This window comes from Mytilus trossulus, chromosome 2 (genome assembly GCF_036588685.1).
Source record: "Mytilus trossulus isolate FHL-02 chromosome 2, PNRI_Mtr1.1.1.hap1, whole genome shotgun sequence".
NCBI lineage: Eukaryota > Metazoa > Mollusca > Bivalvia > Mytilida > Mytilidae > Mytilus > Mytilus trossulus.
This window is the reverse complement of record NC_086374.1, coordinates 19,948,986-19,966,943: the sequence shown is the minus strand read 5'-3', so window position 1 is coordinate 19,966,943 and position 17,958 is coordinate 19,948,986. Positions and strand designations below refer to the sequence as shown.

Here is a 17,958-nt window from a genome sequence, read left to right as displayed (position 1 = left end):
TGTACTATGGACATTTTCTGGGGTTTTTTATCCTGAGAATGTTGGACAGGGACAGAAATTTTCAAAATAATGAGAACTACCTATTGTCCCTTTACATAAAAACTGTTGAGGCAAACTCATATAGGAGTTATTGTTCTTAAATGAGGAATTGCCCAATTTATTTTACATTTTCACCTATTGTTATGAAAATTTTAAATGATAAATGACTTCTTTTTTTTGAGTTCTTGCTTTCGAATGACAATTTTTACCAATGTTGTGCACTTTTGCCTTCTATCTTTAAACTGTATAAAAAAATATACACTTTAATCATTAAAAATCATCAGCAAGACAAGATCTACAAATATACAATTTTTTTCTTAAGTATTTAGTAGACTCTTTATAGGAGTGATTGCCCTGAATGGATGATTTTTTTATATATATCTTTTTGGGTTTCGGGCAAAGTAGATGTAGAAAATGTAAACTGAAAAAAAATTAGCTCTACAAGATCAACAAAAAAGTGATTTCTGTCATGAATTATATTCTAGTCCAACAAATGATCCAGAGGGAATGTTGAGGGGGTTGGGCTGGACGATCAATTCTTATGAATTTGCCCAAATGGTTGGAGGCAGAATGTTAGGCAGATATTACAATCTCATGGCGGCAGCAGAGTTTACTACTTGTATAAAGCTTTTTTCATTTCAGTCCAAAAAACATCTGGATGCATCATACTTTGTATGCAGATAATTAACTTATGTTATGAAGATACTGTCTGTCATTTTCTTTGACCTCATTTTCATTGTTAAGTGACTGCTTGGAAAAAGTTATAGATTTTTGTTAGTTGAATTTCTCACTGACCCATTATAATGAGTCATATTTTTTACTATATTTGGTTCATGAGGTCCTTAAAAGATCTACATGTCCCTAAGACAGGGTTCACCTGCCATCAATCTCATTTCATGGTTAAAATTGTTGCGGTCAAGTCTCTATCTAAGAAACTATACACAATAGGTCATCTATATTTGGGTATGTAAAGTGCTTATTTCCAACTGACATATTTCATCTGACCTTTACCTCTTTTTCAAGGTTCTTTAGACAATGTTGAGTTTTTAGTGTTTAGTCTATTTTTCACATACTATCAGCAATATGGTTATTGTATTTTGTGTGATAAATAATTGTAAGATGTATATTTCTATCTGAAGGTTTTCCTGTAACCTTGACCTTATTTTCATGGTTTATTAGTTAATTTTAAGCTTTCATGGTATTGCCAGTTCATCATATACCATAAGCATTAGATAAGAGAGTAGAAAAAGATACCAGAGTGAGATTCAAACTCAGATTAAAAATAAACTGACAAGACTATGGTTAAAAAAATAAAGGACAAATAGACAAAATGACACTATATTTGGTGAAATGAATGATTATAAGATGTGAATGTTCATCTGACAAGGTTCATATGAACTTGGCCTCATTTTCATGATTCATTGGTTGATGTAAAGTTTTAGGATTTTGGAAAAAAAGTTTGTTTCCAGTTTTTGCATAAAAAAATAATTAATTTTTTACCCTGAGAAAAAAAAAAATGTTTGTTTCACCCTCAGCTGCCACTATATGTAATGCTATTAAAAATTGAAAGAAAAAAATGTTTTCAACTTGTCGCCAAAAATAGAGTGTCTATCGCAAATGGTGGGAAAAAAGTTTGTCAAGAAAAAATTCATAGACCCCCCCCCGAAAATCAAATGGTTTCTGCCTAAGTGGTTGTGGTTTTGTCTGTTTCTCAGGTACTTCATGTATTACGAAATTAATCCTTTGTATTTGATGAAGGGAATGATTGTAAGGTGTAAATAATTGGTTAGCATGGTTTGTCTAATCTTGATAACATTTTCATGCACTATTGATAATGATGAGGCTCCCACAGGGTACCCCCCTCTGGTCGCAAGGTTGCTTTTAAATTCGTCGAGAGGTCATATTTACAGGAAATGTACAGGTTCTGAAGTCGTTTTTCCCCCAACACTGAGGAGGGAAGTAGGTTGGAGGTCGTTTTTTTCCAAATTTTACAGGTCGCAGGTCTTTTTAGAAGGCCCTCAGGTCGGAAGTCGCCTCTAAAAAGCCCAGATGTTGTAGGTCATTTTTGACCCTGGGGGAGCCTCAATGATAATTGTATGTGATTTCTTTTTTTTGGTAAAACTTTCAATACAAATTCAATCATGAAAGTAAAGCAGATGAGACATTTACTTATATTTTGAATAAAGTGACCATACTTTTGTATCAGCAGGTTTAGTGTAGTTGACTGTGGGCACCTTTCACTGACTGAGTTAAAAAGGTAGATCGATTCGTAACTTTAAAAAAATAGTTTAGTGTATTTTATTATCTAGGATTTAGCACATTGTTAGCAGTAACTCGTCTTCAAGCAAACCTTGACATTTTTAGATGACTGCAAATAATTATACATTTTTTTAGAATGTAACATAAAAAAGGCTTGGAAATAAAAAGCTTCACATTGTATGGAATTTGTCTGTTGTTGAAAACTCTTTGAGTGAAGAAATTTATGGGAAATTATCTTTATCAACTCAAGGATGTTTTTTTAATTGCAAAGTGATATCTTAACTCTTGGTCTTAGATTTTTTTTGTAAATTTTTAGATAAATGGGAAAGTTACTGTACATTATTACTTTAACTTTACTGTTGGTAATTAGTTATTTTGGATCATGATCAGGAGCACATGGGAGATAACCAAATTTAAATGGCGCCAAATTTAAGAAGTGAAAGTAGTAAAATATTTATAAGTTTACAGTAATACCGGTTCAGTAATGTGACTACTTCTGAGTCAGTGGTCATGGATGACTTTGACGACGATGTCGATGATTTATTAATGTCTGTTCCGCTAACAGAAACAAGAACATGTACTGGTACAAAATAATTCCACATTTATCATAAAATTGAGAATGGAAATGGGAAATGTGTCAAAGTGACAACAACCCGACCATATAAAAAAAAAACAATAATAACAGCATGTTTAACTGCCAAACGACTGAATTATAACCACACCCCTTCTCAAGTTCTGAGCATCATTATCAATAGATCTGTATATATATGGATGGGTATGTATAGAAAGCACATAAAATCTGCGAAAACCCTTCCTTCTAAAATTTGTCTTAAAATCGCCAAATCTCTAATTCTACTCCATAGATTTTTCTTAAAAAACTATATGTTGTTGATACATAAATTTTCGATATAATGATGCAAAATAAAGATAGGGTCACTGACTTCGTTTGTACGTTATACTTCATTTAAAGTTGCGTTCTTTGTGAAAAAATCCAACAAAGCGTCGAAATAATTGTAACATTATTGCGTTGCAGGCCGTAAAACGTTGATTTTTTATGTTTTTCACTACCGATCACTACCAACAAGGTAACAAATTGATTATTAGACAAAAAACAAAGTTGGTGACCCTATGATTATATTATATCATTAAAACAAAAATTTATGTGTCAACAATATATAGTTTTTTAAGAAAAATCTATGGAGTGGAATTAAAGATTTGGAGATTTTAAGACAAAATTTAAAAGGTGTTTCCCTGATTTTATGTGCTTTCTATACAAATATTCACCCATATTAAAAGAAATCAATCTGCAATTTTTCAGATAATAAAAGAGATAAATGTATTATTTTTTCGATTTTCAGTTGTAGTTCAACGAGCCAAGGTTGTATGCAAATTTTTAGCAAAATCTGCGACATAGCCCATTTACTGTTCCTTGACCTTAATAGGTCAACTATATTTGGTGTATGGAATGATGGTAAGGTGTACAACTACATAACTTTCTGTCAAGTATAATCTTACATTGCCCTCATTTTCATTGTTCATTGGTCAATGTTAAGTTTTTGTGCTTAGGTCTGTTTTTCAAATACATTTACCATTAGCAATATGTCAATCATATTTGGTGTATTGAGTAATTGTAAAGTGAAAATGTCAGTATCACAAGATTTATCTTACCTTGACCACATTGTAATGGAAGTTTTTTGTGGCACTTGCAGTAAAACCTTCTATATCTTGTAGACTTTCAAAATAAAACATTGTGAGATATCTCTTTTTTATTTATCCCGTGTGAAATGTACATGCTTGATTGAAGATGAACATGTTTACCCATGGACATCCAGCATGTCCAGAGCAACTGACTACACCTGTTTAAGATGTTTTTTGTTTTTTTTATGATTTTAAGTTTTCTGTGTAATGTTTTGTCGAATAGTTTGTATTTTCTTTTGGCCATGATGTCTTTCAAATGTCCGTTTCATTGATCTGATTGCTTATAGCTTAGTTTCAACTTATTTACTTAATTTTTTTTTTCATTAACATGTATGTTTCATTATAATACGAAATTCTGATTGGCTACTCTGCAATCCTGCTTTATTCCTTAATCAATTTTATTATGTACACAATAAAGTGCACAGGTAAATTAAATAAAAACTTGACAAAAATCGTGATTTCATGATCCTAGCTAAAAAAAAAATTATAAGTAGTAAATGCTTCTTTTTGTAACACCATAGGGTTGTAAAAGCATTCAGTGTGCACACATTTTTAGAATGTACCTTGGTCAATACTTTTACACCCCAATGAATTTACAAAAAGAAGCGTTCAATTCTAAAATAAAATATATATTTCCTTGATAAATATTTCTGGGTCTTACTCTTAGTAACTCTCTGTTAATAGACATTTTTCAACTTGGGTTAGATATTAAACATAATTTATGTCTCAAATTTTACCCAAAGGTAATTCTGACAGATTCAGGACCACAAGTCAACCATGTTGTTGTATTTACAATATTTTTTTTCTTTTTAGTGTAGATAGTAGTTAATATCTTTTTGTAAACTTGAAATTATTTCTATGAATGGACTTATCAAAACCAAAATTTAAAACCATCTTTTAGCCCTTAAACACATGTATCTAAAGCATGTTTTAAGAAATTTTAAGATAGTTTATTGTGACATAACTGTATACAGTTCTGACAGTTCATTTCTCTCCTTTTTTCAGATGAGTTGAAAATATCAAATTCTACAGAGAGACAACATGAAAGTTCCTACAAAAAAGTTCAAACCAATTTCTCTACTATTGCAGCTTGCGGGTCAACTAAAAGCCAAACAGCAGTATCAACTTCTGAAGGCAAAGTAAATGTTCCTTCAAAATTTCCCTTTCCATTTGAACCATATGATATCCAGGAAGATTTTATGTCTAGACTTTATGAATGTATTGAATTGGGGAAAATTGGAATCTTTGAAAGTCCTACAGGAACAGGCAAATCTCTCAGTTTAATATGTGGTGCATTAAAATGGCTGAGAGATTTTCAAGAAAAACAGAAAGCAGAATTAAAAAGACTTGAGGAATTAGAAATGAAAATAACAGCCAAGAAAACTGATGGGGATGAGTTTGATTGGATTTCTGAATTTAAACACAAAAAAGAAAAAGAAGAGGACCTGAAAAAAGTAATAGAAGAGCAAGAGGTTTTAAGAAAACATGAATTAAAAGTTAAGGATCTGAAGTCTGATTTAAAAGCAAAGGTTATTAAAAGAAAACGAACTATTTTAGAGGACGAATTTGACAGTTTGATCAAAACTGCATCAAAAGATATACAAATAGCCTACCAAAAAGAAGTTGATGAAACCGAGAACCAGTCTTATAAATTAACTGAGGGGTGTAATGATGAAGAACTGATTGTTGATTATGATAGTGACAGAGAAAACGATTTGGAAGATAACAGTGTTGATGAACCAGAAGAGCATGTAACTAAAATATATTTCTGCAGTAGGACTCATTCACAGCTATCACAGTTTGTAAGGGAGGTAATAAAAAGTCCATATGGGGATGACATTAGAGTTGTTTCCCTTGGGTCAAGACAAAATTTATGTATCAACCCAGCTGTAACACGATTGAAGGCTTTAAGTATGATGAATGAAGTGTGTTTAGACCTACAGAAAAAAAAATCCACACCACGAGAACCTTCAGGAGAAGCTGCTGCCAAAAAGAAGAAAAAGGGAGGAGTATCATGTCCATACTACAGACAGGAACCAATGTCTGATTTTAAAAACAAACTTTTACTGGAGGCCATGGATATGGAACAAATAGTTACAGCAGGTAATGTAGGAAAGCACCTCTATATTGTTTTAGTTAACAGTTCTCATTAAAGCTTGAGATATGATAGGTTGAAGCATTGAATTACATTTAAAGTATGATACAATGAACCCCTATTGGACTAAATATTTTTGTTTGAATGTTAAACAGAGATACAATAAAACAAATTTACATTTACCGGTACATTCAATGTTCTACATCATGTACATAATTTGAATTTGTTAATTTACAGTGTTTGACAGTAATAACTAGATATACATGCATGACATGAATTAAATTTTAAGTTTGAATAATGATATTTCATGTATACATTTAAAATTATTTATGGAGTTTATGTTATTGTGCCTTGGAAACCTTTATTTTGATTTAACATTTTGTAGTTAATAGAAGCAGTTCTTACTGAAAGTTATCACTCAGCACAACTATGAGAGAATAAATGAAATGAAATTTTTGACTGATTTGTTTGTGGGGTTTCTTTGTTAGGTTTGATGGTTTAATGATAATGATTTCAATATAAAAGATCCAATAAAACCTAAAATGTGAATGTAAAAAGGTCAATATATATATTTTTCTTCTTCAGGAAAGCAAGCAAAAGCCTGTCCATACTATAGTACAAGATATGCTATACCTTTAGCTGAGTTAGTGGTGTTACCTTACAATACCTTACTACATAAATCTACCAGGGAAGCATGTGGTATTAAACTGGACGGAAACATTGTCATTATAGACGAAGCTCACAACCTTCTAGAAACTATTAATAATATTCACAGTGTAGAGGTCACAGGGTCACAATTACTAAGAGCATTTTCTCAACTTACCCAGTATGAAAACAGGTATGTTTTTTGTTGAGCCTTCAACTTTAGTCGAAAAAGCAAGACATAGTGATCCTACATTCTGTCGCCAGCAGCAGCGTCCACAAATATTCACTCTGGTTAAAGTTTTTGAAATTTTAATATCTTTCTTGAACTATCCTGGATGTGTACCAAACATTGACAGAAGCTTGTTTATGATCATAAGATAGTATCCAGAATAAAATTTTGTAAAAATAAAATTCCAATTTTTCTGTATTTTACTTAAAAATGGACTTAGTTTTTCTTCCAGTTAAAATTACATAAAGTCTTCAGTTAAAGTTTTTAAAACATTTTTATGATCCTTAAACTAACCTGGATTTTTACCAAACATGGACAGAAGCTTCTGACAATCAAAACATAGTATAGAGAGGAGCATTTTTATTGACGAGCCTGCAACTTTTGTTGCAGAAAGCTCGACATAGGGATAGTGATCTGGCAGTGGCGGCGTTAGCTAACTTTTTAAAAGCTTTATATTTTAGAAGGTGGAAGACCTGGATGCTTCATACTTTGTATAAAGATGCCTCATGTTACGAAGTTTCCATCAGTCACATGTCAAATATCCTTGACCTCATTTTCATGGTTCAGTGACCACTTGAAAAAAAAGTTCAGATTTTTTGTAATGTTGAATTCTCTCTTATAAGTAATAGGATAATTATATTTGGTATGTGCCTACCTCGCAAGGTCCTCATGCCCGTCAGACAGTTTTCACTTGACCTCGACCTCATTTCATGGATCAGTGAACAAGGTTAAGTTTTGGTGGTCAAGTCCATATCTCAGATACTATAAGCAATAGGGCTAGTATATTCGGTGTATGGAAGGAAAGTAGGGTGTACATGTCCAACTGGCAGGTGTCATTTGACCTTGACCTCATTTTCATGGTTCAGTTGTTATAGTTAAGTTTTTGTGTTTTGGTCTGTTTTTCTCATGCTTTATGCAATAGATCTACTATATTTGTTGTATGGAATGATTGTAAGGTGTACATGTCTAGCGTGAAGATGTCATCTGACCTTGACCTCATTTTCATGGTTGAGAGTGGTCAAAGTTAAGTTTTTGAGTTTTGGTCTTTTTATCTAATACTATATGCCATAGGTCAACTATATTTGGTGTATAGAAATATTTTATGATCTATATGTCAGTTGCCCAGGCTTTATTTTGACCTCAACCTTATTTTCACGGTTCATTGCTCAGTGTTAAGTTTTTGTGTTTTGGTCTATTTTTCTGAAACTATAAGTAATAGGTCAACTGTATTTGTTGTATGGAAGCATTGTTAGCTGTACATGTCTGCCTGGCATGGTTCATCTGACCTTCAACTCATTTTCATGGTTCATTGGTCTTTGTTTAGTTATCTTGGTCAATGTTAAGTTTATGTGACAGTTTTTAATAAAGCTTTATACTTAGGACTATCAACATACTATCAATGATTAGTAAAGAAGGCGAGACATTTCAGTTTGTGCACTCTTGTTGATTTCTTTCATCATTTTTGTTGAGTGTGTGATTAACAGCAAAAGTATGCGAGACACTGGGTTCCGTGGAACCCTTACACATTTTTATTTAATATAAATGTCCTAGGTGTCATTTTCTCAAGCCTGCAGAGAGTAGGAAATCTCCTTGAGAAATTATTATGGTGGAATATTTTACATAGAGCTAAGGCCACACCAATTTAATTTCTTGTTCTACAGATTTTTGCACTCCAAAAATTGGGGCGAGCGAGCGATTTGAAAATTTTAATAAAAAAATATTTAATTTGCAAATTTTTGAGGCGAAGCTTAAAAAGTAAAGGCGAGCGATTATAATTTTTTTTTGTAAACATAAAATAGTAGGTTTTGACTATATTGAAACTTGATTTATCACTTTTACCTTGACATTTCTTTAATTTATGAAGTATTTTTTCCCTGTTCAACAAGAAATGATTGAATAATTAAATCTGGTCTATGTATGTGTGACTGACAATGAGACAATTCTCCCTCCAAGTCATAATCAGGTTGAGAACAACCCCTTAATGTTATGAATATCCCTTTTATGAGGGGTCAAAATATTAAAGTTATAATATTTTTTTTTTGTAAAAACACTTTATTATAAGGACAATAGGGCTTATATTTTCCCAAAGAACTATAATATTTGGTATTAAATGGTCAATCCACGTCCAAGAATTTTGTAATATTTCAGGACTTTAACCATGTTAACACATTTACCATGTTTACTTTAACAGTATAATATTATTCAAAATAAGTGGACCCATCCCTCTTTTAGAAAAGTTGTTTAAAATATAATGTATTTCTCCTCTTTTTGAGTAAAAAATTCTAAGTTGTCAAAGGTTTTGTATAGTAGCACTGTACAAATCCTTAATATTTCTATTTTCTTTTCTACAACAGACTGAACAGTAAACATGGTAAAATGACCCCTTCAAGGCCCTTGTCTGAGGGAGGGTTGGTCCCAACCTGATAATAACAAACATACGGCCTTTTACACAGTGCTTTGATCAAGACCAACCAGCAAGCTATAAGGGACCACAACTTAGTATTGTACACAATTCGAACAGGAAAACCAACGATCTAAATTATATTTCCTAACGGGAAAATACCAATGAACCACATCAACAAACGATAACTGCTGAACGACAGGTCTCTGAATCAACCAGGACAGGTGCACAAACCTGCAGCGGGTATGACCGTCAACATACATTATAATTGCAGTTGAAGGCAATTCCTTCAGAAGTTCGTTGTACTTTATTTTAACAACGAACATTTATTTTATAGGGAATATAAGTTCGGGGGAAAGAAACCAACGTTTTGTTCTGTACTGGTATTTCTATTTATATCGGAGCACTCCCGCTTAGAATTAATTGGTTTCATGCTGAAACAAATATTCTCGCAGATATTTACAGTGTTGTGGGGTGCTGATAGGTTTAAAATCGTTATATAAAGGCTAGACTGTGCTTTTAAAAAACAAATGTTGAGATCGTTATATAAGGTAGCAATAAACAGTTAGGAAAAAATACTAAAATTTGCCCTTATGAATTTTACCATCCACTTTTCATTGCTTTCTTGCAATATCAAGCTTACTGTTTGTGTCATATATGGGCATATGTATGTAATCGGAATCTTCCATAGATTTTATATCCAGTATATAAAATGCTAAAATATAATTTCTTTTTGGTGTATCCATGGCAACAATCTGCATTTATTTGTTATAAAATATTGCAAAAAGGGGGGGGGAAATGTCACATATTTCCCCAAAATTTGGCTAAAAGTAGAATTTCAATCGTTTGAAGTAATACCTTTTCTGAAAATGTGTACATATATCGTTCAGCAAATCCAATGAAAATCATATGTCTTTCATCTCATTTTTTTGTAAAATTGCGTCAAAAACTTCGTGTAGAAAAAGAGTGTTTGTAAACAGTACATTAATTTCTGGACTGATGGCCGGTCTAGCTATGAAAATACAGCTTGTCAAACAGAAAACAACCCAAAAAACATGTAAAAAATAATCTTGATGGTCTTATAAACCATCTTTGAAGGCTAAATTAGCACTCATCTGTCTAAAAATTAATTTTATTACACAATAACTTTCCTATTTGAAAAATCCACAGGGACCAACATGCAAAACTAAACTCCTAACTGTGTATTGCTACCTAATATTTACAAAAAAACGGTGCGGGAAATGGACACGATTTCATTTCCGGATGCGGGAAGCGGGAATATAATAAAAATTAAAAAAATCTGTTTTGAAAAAATAAGTGCGGGCGGGTCCGTCGAACAAGGAATCAAATTGGTGTGGCCTAATTTGGATATTTTTTTCCAGTTATTTTATTAAACTTTTTGCAGCTTATTTATTGTAAATAATTAATTCTCACAATCAACTGTTCAACAGAGCTGCAATGGAAATATATAAATGGACTTTTTCTCCATACCAAATTCAATGGACATGCAGCCAATTCTGAGCTTCAGGGACCACTATAAGTTCTGTCAACTGACTTAGGTATACATGCATGTAATGTTGAGAAATATACCATACAATTATGGGTATTTTAAGAGGAATCACTTTTTGGTTAACTGCAATGCATATCTTAACAAGTATCCTCAAGTTTGTTGATCTACAGAGAAAAGATGTAGAAATCATTTTTATCATTAATCAACAATTTATCATGTATTTATTTGTACTCTTTATTTTTTTCATGTATTTATTTGTACTCTTTATTTTTTTCATGTATTTATTTGTACTCTTTATTTTTCATGTTTACCAACAATATTTTTAACAACTAAGTGTCAGGTTTGAATGGGGAAATAACTCCTCGATGTAAAATAATGAAAATTTCCAAATATCTTAGTTTAATATGCTGTTTATTACATAATTACATATGACATTTTAGTATAAAACATGAATCTTTCTTTCCAAATGAATTAATAATAACCTGGTAGTATACCTTGCAAGTGCAAAATCCAACTTGTTTTTAAATTGACTAGAATTTAAAGATGTCATTGTTCTCTAAATGCTAACTTGCATCTTTAAAGCTCACCTGGCCAAAGGCCAAGTGAGCTATTCTCATCAAACTTTTTCATTTTGAACTTCTTCTAGAGAACCAACAAATGGAATGGAACCAAACATGGCATGGGTGCTGAGCACTTGTTGTTACTTTGTAGCCGATCCATCAACAAGGGTGGCCACCAGCAGGACTTAGTAACTTAGTTTAACATGGGACCATATGGGAAATAAATACAAATGTCTTCTTTTAGAGAACCACTGAATGGAATGAACCCAAACATAGCATGATTGTTTCTTATGAGGTGTTGACCAAGTGTTGTAACTTTGTAGCTGATCCATTATTCAAGATGGCCACAAGCAAGGGATTTAGTTTAACAGGACCCTATGGGAAATACATACACATGTCTTCCTTTAGAGAACCACTGCTTGGAATGAAACTAAACATGTCATAAATGTTCCTTATGAGGTGCTGATGAAATGTTTCTACTTTGTAGCTGATTTTTTGTTCAAGATGGCCACCAGGATTTATAAATAAATACCAAACCAAATTTGGCCTCAATCAATCTTTAAGTATCTGTTATGATTTTTATCTTTTTGATATGATTTCAAAAACCCAAGTAGAGTCAGGTGAGCGACACATGCTCTTGAGAGCCTCTAGTTTTATGTGATGTGACTATCAATGTTTTAAGACATTTACACTGGTAGATTTTGAAGAATAAACCATCAATAATTCTATTTCTATGTTGAAAGTACTCAATGGGTGATTTATTTATTTGGCTCACTATTATTTTCCAGGTATCGATCCAGACTGAAAGCAAAGAACTTACTGTATATAAAGCAGATATTATATATTCTGTCCTGTCTTGTGAAGTGTATTGATGGTAAAACTGGTATTCCTGGTGAACAACAAACTACAAAAACTGTTGAAACAAAATTAATAACAGTGAATACATTCCTAGATCACAGTCAACTTGACAATATGAACTTGTTTAAAATCCTTGTTTATTGTAAGGTTAGCATGATTTCTAAAAAGTTGAATGGCTTTGCTGAAAAGTACCAAGACAATGAAATACCAATAAAGAAAGAAGAGAAAAAATCGGGAGTGAGCAATTTTTTAAAGGAGATCACTCAAGTGGAACAGAAACCATCTGATGTACCTTTAAATTTACCAAAACAACAGGAAGAAACTGTTCTGAGGTCGCCCTTAATGCATATTGAAGGGTTCCTGGATGCTTTGACCAATGCAGATAAAGATGGAAGGATTGTTGTTAATAAGCAGCCATTGGTTAGTCAGTCTAGTATGAAATTCTTGCTGTTAAATCCTGCTGTACATTTTACTGACATTGTAAAGAATGTTAAATCTGTAATAGTAGCAGGTGGTACAATGCAACCTATTGAGGAATTTAAACATCAACTGTTCCATTCTGCTGGAGTTACTCCCTCCAGAATAATGGAATATTCCTGTGGTCATGTAATTCCTGAAGAAAATTTGAAAGCTTTTTCTGTAGAAGCTGGACCATCAGGAATGCCACTAGACTTTACCTTTCAATCAAGGGAAAACCCCAAACTTCTGACAGAGCTTGGGAATGCTTTGGTAAATGCTTGTCAGATTGTGCCTGGTGGTATTGTCTGCTTCTTTCCATCATATGATTATCAACGTCTTGTTTACACTCATTGGGAAAGATCAGGAACTCTTATACAGATTGGAAAAAAGAAGAGAATATTTCAAGAACCCAAGCGAGCAGGGTTTGTAGATAAAGTCTTGGATGAATATACAAAATGTGTACAGAAAAATGTCTTGTCTTCTGCTGGAAGTCAGACGGGCGCCATTCTGTTTTGTGTTGTTGGAGGGAAAATGAGTGAGGGTATAAATTTCTCAGACGATCTTGGTCGAATGATCATTATGGTTGGACTGCCCTATCCAAACATTAAATCTCCTGAACTCCAAGAAAAAATGTCCTATTTAAATGCAAACTATGAACGCGATTCTCTAGGTAGACAACCAGGCCAAGTTCACTATGAGAATATCTGCATGAAAGCTGTCAACCAATCTATTGGAAGAGCTATACGCCACAAAGGAGACTACGCAGTTATTTGGTTGCTTGATAAACGTTACAGCCGAGGAAATGTATCATCAAAGTTACCAGATTGGATTAGTAAATGTTTATTTAAAGCAGAGAAATATGGACAGGTAGTTAGCAGTGTATCCAGATTTTTTGCAAAACATAAAGTTTAATAAAGTTTTACCTTACATTTCACTGGTTGACTCCAATTGCATTTATTATTTTATAAAACATCGAACATTTCATCTCATCTCAACATCAAACAGACCAAACTAAGCAATAATAAAATTGATCTTTGATTTTAGAAACAAACTATTCACGACTATTAAGTAAACAGAATCAAGAATAACAAATATTAATATGTTATACAAGGATTCTCTTAAAGCTAATTTTATATTTTATTCATCTTCAGACTTACAATTTGTAAGAATTTGGTTCAGTTAATGTGCTGTAGATGATTGAAAAAGTTTAAGCGTTTGCGTTCTGCAAAATCCATATAGCCAACTGAAGACTTTTTCATTTCATTTTCAAAAATAAGAGATAAGTCAATGCCCTCAAATAACAGAGTAGTTATACATCTATTCTTTCTTGTATTAATAAGGGCCCCGCCTAAAAGGCGGGTTGCCCTATAGTGATCAGTCCGTCCGTAACACTTTCTTGTCCGCTCCATATCTAGAGAACCATTATGATTTCATACTTTATACTTTACATGTATATTAACCACCACCAAAGGGTGTGTCATGATGTATGTAATGTACAACTTCCTAGGTCAAAGGTCAAGGTCAAAAACTTTGGTTTCAGTTGACAACCCTGTGTTCTTTGGTGACGATCTAGTCCGCTCCATATCTAGATAACCGTTATGATTTTATACTTAATACTTTACATGTATATTAACCACCACCAGAGGGTGTGTCATGATGTATGTACAACTTCCTAGGTCAAAGGTCAAGGTCAAAAACTTTGGTTTCAGTTGACAACCCTGTGTCCTGTGGTGAAGATCGTGTCCGCTCCATATCTAGATAACCGTTATGATTTCAAAGTTTATACTTGACATCCATTTAAGCCACCACCAGAGGGCATGTCATGATGTATGTACAACTTCCTAGGTCAAAGGTCAACGTCAAAAAAACTTTGGTTTCAGTTGACAACCCTGTGTCCTGTTGTGAAGATTGTGTAGCTCTATATCTTGAGAACCGTTATGATTTCAAATATTATACTTGACATCCATTTTAACCAACACCAGAGGGTGTGTCATGATGTATGGACCACTTCCTAGGTCAAAGGTCTGTCTGTCTGTTGGTCTGTTCATCGCTAACAAATTTGATCCACACTACATTTTGAGAGGACAGCTGTTATTATTTCATACTTTATACCTGACAAACATTTTCAACTTCACATATATATTAACCAACACCAGAGAATGTGTCATAATGTATGCATCCTAGGTCAAAGGTCAGTCCGTCGGTCTGTCCATCCGTTCGTTGTTCTTAACAAATTGTGTCTGCTCTACCTCTCGAGAACCGTTAATATTTCATACTTTATACTTGGTGGATCATAATATATTGAAGGCATAATTCTAAAAATATGTGACAAATATCAATTGGGCAGCACCTTTAAACATATTGTTCAAACATCAATCCATATATTCAGAAGTCACCTTAGAGTAGTCAACAATGAGTTCACATCATGCAGTCATATCACTATTATACTATGAAAGTAAATTGAGAATATTTATCAGTTTTAACTTAAAATCTTAGATTAAAATCACACGTGAGACTATGTAATAACTTCAAATAATGCTTCATATCAGATTATCCATACAACTTATTTACCCCACGTTATTGACAGCGGGGCCCACAGAGATGGCTCCCATCTCAATGATATCTAGTTATCAAGGTGCAAGAGAATAATAATTGTAAACACATTAATCAATAGGTTTTGTATTAAATTGCATTTCCCTCATGTATACTGTGTGACCATTAGCTCTCAAAAATATTTCTGAATGATTGGAAATTGGCAGAAGTGATTCCTCTATTCAAGAATGGAGATATTTCAGGATTGTTTCACATCATTCTTGGATTATGTTACAAAAGAAAATAATTCTTTAACGCATTAATCACTTAGTTTCTTACAAATTTTTGTTTAAATTTCATTCTGATTTCATACCTTACTGCTCAGCATCTTTACTCATCTCTTAACTAATTAAGATGAATTATTCAATTTTGTCTGCTTCAAATAAGGATTTTTTATAGTGAGACTCCCTGTCCAAATCCTTTATATACATACTAGTAAGCTTTTTTGCTGATATAAGCACAGGTGAAAAAAAAAGATTTGTTGGTCTAGCATGTGAATTCAAGAAAAGATATTACACCATGTTAAAGCTATTTGTTTAAAGCTATATATTTTAGAAGGTAGAAGACCTGGATGTTTCACAGTTTGTATATCTCATGTCCTGAAGTTTACTTCTGTTGAACTTATCTGAATGTCCATTGTCCTTGATCTAATTTTCATGGTTTAGTGACTGCTTGAAAATAAAAAATAAAATACTTTGTTTAGTCAAATGAAATACTCACATAATATATTATTTAGAGTTGTAGGATAACTATATTTTGTATAAGTTCCATGTAACATCTGTCAGGTAGGGTTCCGACTTGTAGGTTTCATTTTACCTTGACCTCAATTTGGTGGTTCATTGGACAAGATTTTGTGTTTTCAGTATGGTATATTTATCATACTATAAGCAATAGGTCACATATATGTGGTGTATGATTGCAAGATGTATATGTCTGTTTAGCAGGGGTCATATGAACTTGATCTCATTTTAATGGTTCATTTGTCAAAGATAAGTTTTGTTTGATCTTTGTCTCATGTGCTATTGTCCACTATATTTGGTGTATAAAATGATCGTAAGATGTGAATATAAAAAAAATTAGATGTGATATGATTGTAATGAGACAACTCTCTACTAGAGACTAAATAACACCGGAATTAAAAACTATAGGTCACTGTACAGCCTTCAACAATGATCAAATCCCATACCGCATAATCCCCCACGAAAGGGCTGGATCCACCTATCAGGCTATGATTTACATGCTTTTTTTTTTAAATCTCTTCTTGTATATTTGGATGACCGATGTATAAAGTGCCGAATTTTTAGTGAGGATAAGAGGCCAACGTTTCTTTTACAAAGTTGGAAAGATGATATGGTATCAAAGGTTGTTTGTTACTATGTTGATAAATATTGAAAGAGTCAACTTCAGACTTCTGGTAAACCGATGTTCCACTTTAGTGTAAACAATATTTTTATTATGGTAAATACAAGTATAAATTATAAACACATTCACAATAAGGATCCAGAAACAAGCAACACTTGCTTCCACCTTTAATGTGTTGACCAATTTATTATATATTATTATTTGGAACTGACTTCGCATTTCAGGTTGAATTTGATGTGAGTGAAATTTCCTTGCGTAAAAGTAAAAAAAATAATGATATAAATTTATTTTTTGTTGATTGTGTAGTACTGTTGTCTTGCCTCTTTTTATCAAAAAGATTGATGAAAAGTTGCTTCTTTGAGCTTCGAATGAATCAAATGAAAATAAAGGTGATTTTTTTAATCGTCAAACAAGGAGAGTTTGATGCTTTTTATCAGGTAATATAACAGCAATGAAGACTGTTACAAAATTTTCAAGGAAACTAATGTCTATAAACGTCTTGATTACATTGCACTCGGCATTATTTGGAGAAATGGATTCAATGTTGATCCTCATGTCAAAGTTCTGATTTATTTCAATGTTAGATATACTCATTAATTCGAGTGTAAAATAGTGCAGGAAACTTCTAATACTTCCATAATTTCCATAATAAATAAAACTTCACTAAAATTAAGTGTCTTTACTGTGTTATTGAAAAGAAGTTCGAACTATGATAAGAGAGATATCTGTGTCAATCTTAGTTAATTACTCTAACATTTTCAGATTAAGAAAATTCGTATCGCGCGGATTTATCTGACAGAATATAATTATAGTTTGTGTTCTTTTTAAGTTGATATAATTGGAAAATGGAAAGATAGTTTAAAGATGCTTTAATATTGCAAACAAATTAGCTATCAGTGATTAAATACTACATTGATTGACACGGCGAATGCATATTATCTCCTACAGCCTAGTTTGTTATTGTGTCTTCTCGAACGCTTAGTATCTCCTAAAGCCTAGTTTGTAATTGTGTCTTCTCGAGCACTTAGTATCTCCTACAGCCTAGTTTGTAATTGTGTCTTCTCGAACGCTTAGTATCTCTTACAGCCTGGTTTGTAATTGTGTCTTCTCGAGCGCTTAGTATCTCCTACAGCCTAGTTTGTAATTGTGTCTTCTCGAGCGCTTAGTATCTCACACAGCCTAGTTTGTAATTGTGTCTTCTCGAGCGCTTAGTATCTCCCACAGCCTAGTTTGTACTTGTGTCTTCTCGAG

The 17,958-nt window shown here is 32.7% G+C and overlaps 1 protein-coding gene across 1 annotated transcript; it reads left to right on the top strand.

Moving 5' to 3' along the window:
• Positions 1-2,702: 2,702 nt before the first annotated feature.
• Positions 2,703-13,682, top strand: LOC134706702 (ATP-dependent DNA helicase DDX11-like). The gene is made up of 4 exons (XM_063565880.1): positions 2,703-2,881; positions 5,002-6,099; positions 6,677-6,929; positions 12,225-13,682. The coding sequence occupies exons 1-4, from the start codon at positions 2,809-2,811 to the stop codon at positions 13,663-13,665; spliced, it is 2,865 nt and encodes a 954-aa protein (XP_063421950.1). The 5' UTR covers positions 2,703-2,808; the 3' UTR covers positions 13,666-13,682.
• The last annotated feature ends 4,276 nt before the right edge of the window (positions 13,683-17,958 follow it).

Bases quoted from the DNA above. Each gene is read 5' to 3' on its own strand.
- LOC134706702 (XM_063565880.1), top strand. From the start codon at position 2,809: ATGGATGACTTTGACGACGATGTCGATGATTTATTAATGTCTGTTCCG. The intron at 6,100-6,676 runs GTAATGTAGGAA...TTTCTTCTTCAG, and splicing joins GGAACAAATAGTTACAGCAG to GAAAGCAAGCAAAAGCCTGT. The intron at 6,930-12,224 runs GTATGTTTTTTG...ATTATTTTCCAG, and splicing joins CTTACCCAGTATGAAAACAG to GTATCGATCCAGACTGAAAG.